This window comes from Rhinolophus sinicus, linkage group LG11 (assembly GCF_036562045.2).
Source record: "Rhinolophus sinicus isolate RSC01 linkage group LG11, ASM3656204v1, whole genome shotgun sequence".
Taxonomy (NCBI): Eukaryota; Metazoa; Chordata; class Mammalia; order Chiroptera; family Rhinolophidae; genus Rhinolophus; species Rhinolophus sinicus.
Window position 1 is genome coordinate 20,757,051 of NC_133760.1, and position 6,000 is coordinate 20,763,050.

The 6,000-nt window shown below is 58.3% G+C and overlaps 1 protein-coding gene across 1 annotated transcript; it reads right to left on the minus strand.

Annotated features, from left to right (window-relative positions):
• Positions 1-661: 661 nt before the first annotated feature.
• Positions 662-5,178, minus strand: ADAD2 (adenosine deaminase domain containing 2). The gene is made up of 10 exons (XM_019743706.2): positions 4,716-5,178; positions 3,120-3,260; positions 2,699-2,746; positions 2,480-2,605; positions 2,241-2,391; positions 1,987-2,154; positions 1,645-1,862; positions 1,298-1,541; positions 882-1,002; positions 662-794 (listed from the first exon to the last, which is right to left on the minus strand). The coding sequence occupies exons 1-10, from the start codon at positions 5,176-5,178 to the stop codon at positions 690-692; spliced, it is 1,785 nt and encodes a 594-aa protein (XP_019599265.2). The 3' UTR covers positions 662-689.
• Between the last annotated feature and the right edge of the window lie 822 nt (positions 5,179-6,000).

A 6,000-nucleotide genomic window follows, 5' to 3' on the forward strand; every position in this document is an offset into this window, starting at 1 on the left:
CTACAGGGCTCCAGGGCCTAGCCACTTGCAGAAACCTAGAGGACCTCAGAGCAGAGACTGGAGCTGCGGTCTGCAGGACTCTCCTCCCCTCCTGGCTGGGGACTACCCGTGCCTACACCTTCCAGGCACCCTTCAACAAGGGGATGCTCAGACCCACGGAGTTAGCTCAACGGGAGGTAGAGGAGACTCAGGAGCAGGCACCGCCCTTCTCTACCACTCCTCCCAGGTCAAGCCCTGGGAAAAGAAGAGAGGCTGGAGCCTCCATCACACCTGAAGAGGAAGTGTTCCCACTCCTGCTGCCAACAGCCTGGCTCCAAAACAACACAGCCTCAGCCTCCCCTGGAGCACGCAGGCTGGAAGGCAGGGAGGAGCCAGGGCTGGTGCAGCAATAATGTAATCTGTGAGGAGGGGATCCAGCTGAGAGCCCTGCCACGTCAGGGGCTTCTCTCTTCACAAACGAAAGGGCTCCAGGCCACGCCGTTCTCAAACAGCCAACAACACATTGGAGCACCAGAAACTTTCTTTATTCAAGCCCAAATCTGCAGTCACCGCCATCCCTCTACCACTCCCTCATCCCAACTTCACCCTGTGTAGCCCCCATCCTCCCCACCCCGGCCCCACCCCTTGCCAGGAACACTCCTCCCGCAGGATCCAGCTCCGCTCAGGGACTTCGAGCTCCTAAAGATGCTTCAGTTTCTGAATTTGCCCACCAATGGTTTCGAGGGCCAAGCCCCCAGGCCCTGCTGGTCCAGGAGGAGAGATAGCTGCTGGCGAGCCTCCTGGTAGGGTCCAGCCTGGGGCAGGAGATGAGACGGAGTGAAAAAAGGGTACTTCCTGGGGCTGCAGGAGAAAGAGGGTCGGAGGGGAGGGAAGGGGCTGACCTTGGCCTCCTCGTAGGTCTTCAAGGCCAGTAGGTGGGATTTCCCGAGAGCTTGGGCAGCCTGGCGGAAGGCCCGGAGGAAAGCTGCCTTACAGAGGCGGGAGGGAGGCCCGAGGGCAGCACTAGAGATGAAGAAAAAGAGACATGAAGATTAGAGGAGGGAAAAGATGGACTCAACTAAAAGGCCCGCACCACACCCCTTACACCATCTCATTTCATGCCATGACAATCTCCGAGGGTGTCGTGGGCTGTCACCGCGTGGGTGACAGAAGCACTGGCCACATTCAGAGTTGTAGGAGGCTGAGCTGGGATTAGAACCCAAGCTGGTGACTAGCTGGACACTCTTATCCCAGGGCAGGGAGATGCGGACCCCTCACCATGCGCCCCTTCTCCAGCCCATCCATGGGCCCTTCTTACTCGGCCTTCACACGCCCGGTGCTCACATCCACAACCTCCACGTCAGGGTCCCCCAGGCTCCAGTTGAGGCTCAGTTCATGGCAGGTGTTGGGACTGGGGTCGGAGGGGGCCACGGGGGGCCCCGAAAACAGGTGCAGTGTGTTTCGGGTGTAGGGAGGTGGCAGGCATGACCCCAAATCCCTGTCTAGGGTGGGCCGGGTGTGGATGGCACTGTTTAAAGTTGGGGGGTCATGGCAGGGGTCGGCTGTGGGGGCAGAAGGCACAAGACATGACTTGAGTCACCAACATCCTTTCCCACACACCAGCCAGATCCCACCTTCCACCCTCATGCCTCTGAGGGTCCTCACCCAGGACAAGGCTGGTGGCATAGAGGGGAGGCAAGAAGTGGGCCAGCAGGGCGCTGCCCAGTCCCAGCACGGCCCAGCGTGCCAGCTTGTCACTGGCCGAGAGGCAGCCCACGTGGGTGTCCCGGAGTATGGGTGCCAAGTAACACACGGGCTTCAGCTCCCCTCGGATGTGGGCCTGCAGGCGGAAGGGGGTGCTGCCCTCGGAGGACTGTGGGAGGCTGCAGAGGCCGGGCAAGAAACAGGACGTGGCTATGAGAGCCACGGCCGATCTTCTGACCCCGCACGACACTGCCCTTCCCCACCCAGCCACACCCAGGGACCCCACGGGAGCTCCCCACATACTAGATGTCGTGGGCAGCTCCTTTGGGGGTGTTGCTGATGTAGAAGTGTAGGAAGGTCCGGGGCTTGAGGGCAAAGGGGGGCCCGGGCCCTGGCTGGGGGGCCAGCACAGACCGTTCCCTGCCCTTGGGGCCACCCTGTGTCGCCAGCAAGAGCTGCCGGAACAAGAACCTGGGAGAGACAGGGAGAGGAGCAGCTGGGGGATGCCACGTCCTGCCCAGGGCTGCCACAGAGTGTCCACCCCACCCACCCTTCACCTCAGCAGGGCCCGTCGAGCGATGACCACACCATGGCAGTCATGGAGCTGCCGGCCCGAGAATTCCAGCCAGCCAGCACAGCTGCTGCTGCCTGTGCCCAGTGCCACCAACTCGTAGATCTCCTTGGCATGGCCCCTGGCACCTGGGACCTCTGCAAGGGAGAAGACAGAGACAGCCCGGCTTAAGGCAAGGGGCCCATGGCGGCCTTCTGAGGTGGGGGGAGGCAGGGCATCTCTTACCTCTCTCCAAGATGATGGCAGCAACAGTCCCCTTACAGGCCCAGTATGGCGAGGTCATGTCCACCAGGCGGTCAAAGCCAGCGCTGACCACAGCTGCGCAGCGCTGTTCGTGGGTCAGGATGTTCTCTGCACATGGGGGAGAGAGGGGCAGAGGTGGGAGCCCCACGGGCTATGTCCCTCCCTTCGCTATGGGGGTTGGGTCAACAGGGGCCCACCTACCTACACTCACGGAGCCCAGTGGAGGCTTGCTGGGGGTCTTTGGGGGCTCTGGAAGAGAGACAAGGGGAGGTGGGTCACCACGGATGCTGCATTCTGTTCTCCTATCCTTTGTCCTTCAGGAAGCCAAGAAGTTCCATTGTGTGTGTGGGGGCAGGGGGTACGGGGGGTGGGCGGAATTCATCATCCAGAAACTAGTCTCTGGCTAGCCCGCTAGCAGTCCCTGTCCCCAGGGTTGACAGGCTTCAAAGGACATTAGGGCAAGGGTCAGCTCATGTCCGCCTCCTGAGTTCCCTGCAGGCCCAGTCCTGAAGCCCAGGTGGTCTCTGCAGCAATTCACCTGCCCACACACATGCGCACGTGCAGTGTTTCAGCCCCCCACTCCCAGCTGGGGCTGGGCCACTTGAGTTACTTGCCGCCTTACCTGGGCTCTCCAGCTGACTCTGGATGTAGCTAAGGGCAGAGAGAGCTGCCTGCTGTTTGGCTTCCTTCTTGCTGTTGGCAGTGCCGGCAGGGCAGGCCACCCCGTCCAGTTCCACACGCACAGAGAAGGGGAAGCAGGGGTCTAGAGAAGGAGGGGAGCGTGAAGTGGCGCCCTGCACTTCATACCCATCATGGGCCCTTTCTGAGCCGACCACAGTGACATCTGCCCCCGCTGAGCCGCAGCAGCCCATCGCTTCCTCCTGACGTCTGACACTGAGGGTGGCCAGGATGACAGGTGACAGACGGCTGACTCCTGCACCAGGCACAGCAGTTGCTTTGCTGCTCCAGGCCCAGCATCTCTCAGACAATCCTCAGAAGCCCCTCTGAAATGGGGTCGGTCAGACCCCATTTTACAAAGGGCACACAAAGGACAGGCAGTGTACTCAGGCAGTGCCAGGACCCAAATCCAGGGCCGTTCTGTTCTCAGGATGATGACCCTGAGCACACAGTACCCCCTCGGCCTTTCCCCAGACACACGGCTCTGTTTCTCTTCTACATTTGAAAGGTTTGTCTACCAAACACTATCATTTCAGGGGTCACTTATGACACAAAACAGATAGATGAAAATCCTAGAACTGGGTTCCCTTGATGAAAGGGCATAACCTTAGTTCACGGTAGTTGCTGGTACTTGCTGCTAAATTGTTTCCCAAAAGGACTGCCCTTTTAGAAGAGACGCTACATCTCAGCGCTGCTCACTAGCACTCAGGTTCACCCACTTTAAAAGGGCATCAAGAATGCCAACTGGCTCTGGGCCCTGCTCTCCTCCCTCTTCTGCCTCCTGACCCACCGTAGTCCTTCCCACGCCGCCTGCATGGCGAGTTGTGCCTTCAGGTTTTAGGGATCTGTGACTATTGACTTACTCCTTCATCATTATCATTTCCACATCTGCTGTCCTACCCCCCCTAATTAAAGTAAATCCCAATCCATATTTAATACATTATTTCTTTTTTTTCTGTTCATTCAGGGTTCTCTTAGGTAGTTTTTTAAAGGTCCCAACAGCTTAAGGAATGATTTTTTTCTTGCTCTCCTTAGAGAAAGGGATGCACTGGGCTCGGGTTGGGAACCTGAATTTGGAACCTGGTGTATTGCTGTGTGTGTGTGTCTGAGGAGTGTGGGGCAGAGGGCACGCATTAAGAGGAAAGGACATAGTATGATTACATCTCCATGTAGTGCTCTCATTATCAAACTGTGTTTGAGCATGTATTTAAGTCTGGGGCTGGCCCTCACTCAGGTATCTCATCTCCAATACAGGAAAGGCAACTGTAACTACCTGTCATTGGTCTTCAAAACAAAGCATGCTGAAAGGATGGGTAGCTGGGGGCATGTCCTTAAACCTCCAGGCGCTTCAGATGGGGATACTGTTCACCCTGTGGTGACCTGCCAGTTAGATGTCGGCTGTAGCCAGTAGTCCTAACATCACACTGCTCACAGCAGGGGGCTGCCTCAGGACCCCAGGCTCAGGCCCACCTCACGGTCCCCACTGCTTCATCTGGGGTTAGCCGGGGACATGCTGCCGTCCCAGGCCACAGGGCCTCACCTGCAGTCTGGTCCTCTCGGAAGATCAGGGAGACGCCTAGACTGGCCGCGTACTTCGTGAGCAAGGCTACGGCCTGGCCGGGAGGCGGGTCTTTGAGCTGTAGGCCCAGATGTCTGGCCGCCTTCCAGAAGTCCCCAGCAGGCCCTGCAGGCCCGACAGAGACCCTCGGGGACTGCCCCGTCTGTTCCCCCAAGTCTTCCTGTGCTTGAGCTGCCCCCAGTACCCTGACTCCAGCCCCCGCCCGGGGCCCACTGTCCCCCGCAGCAGCCGAGGCCAGGGGCTGCCCACCCCCCTCATTGTCCACCGAGCTGGGGGCAGGGGCTGGCTCCAAGGGGTCTTGGCCCAGGCTGGCAGAAGGACGCCAGGGCCTGGGCCGGGGGCTGATCTGCAATGAAGCGGCCAGACGGTGTCTCCTGCGGCCACTTTCGTCAGCGCTTGGGGCCGTGCTAGCCGCTGAAGCCATGGCTGGAGGTGAGGACCTGAGGGGACAGTGGGCCGATCTTAATCTTGCGCCGCCCGCGCCGTTTTACACGCGCCAGCGGGCTTCCGCGTGGGGATCACGCGGTGCACCCTACAGCACGTTGCGAGCTCCGCCCCCTCTTCGCTGAGGGCAATGAGAGCCCGCAGGTGTGGCAGACAGTGCTCGCAACCAATGGGAAGGCCAGTCTCCTGGACAGCTGAAGCCTGGATGTGGATAGAGTGGACATCCCACTTCAGGTGCAGGGCTTTGGGTGCGGTGATTGGGGAGGCATGGGGCCTCTCCTAGCAGCCTCTTCGCCCTTAGGTGGTCCTGGGGAAGCAAAGACTAGGGAAGATGTCTGGGGACCCAAGTCCAGCGTCTTATATGGCTTCCACACAAGGATGCCCCCAAGCCACAGCCATCACAGCAGCCCGCCCCTAGCCGCTTAGCTGAGCTTGGGGCTTCTCAGCCAATAAATAAAGGTGTTCTCAATTGAAACAATCCCACGGCATATTCAGGATTTACATTTAAAAACTGTAAACTGTACGCCTTCCTGAAGCCAACTGGAAGTGCTCCTTAGCCAAAATTAAATATTTGGCACCCTGCCCTTTTGTTCTTCAGAAGGGATTTTGAGTTGGCTCATAAAAATACCACAAGACAGCCATTCTTTAAGATGAGGGATTAGGAATGAAGGAGAAATAACAAAATTAAGATGAAATTAGGGATAAAGGCAATTTACACATGGGCTGCTATGATACAGAACACCATAGCAGGAAGGGGGCCACAAATTTAACCGAGTCTTATAGAAGCCAGTGCTGGGGAAAA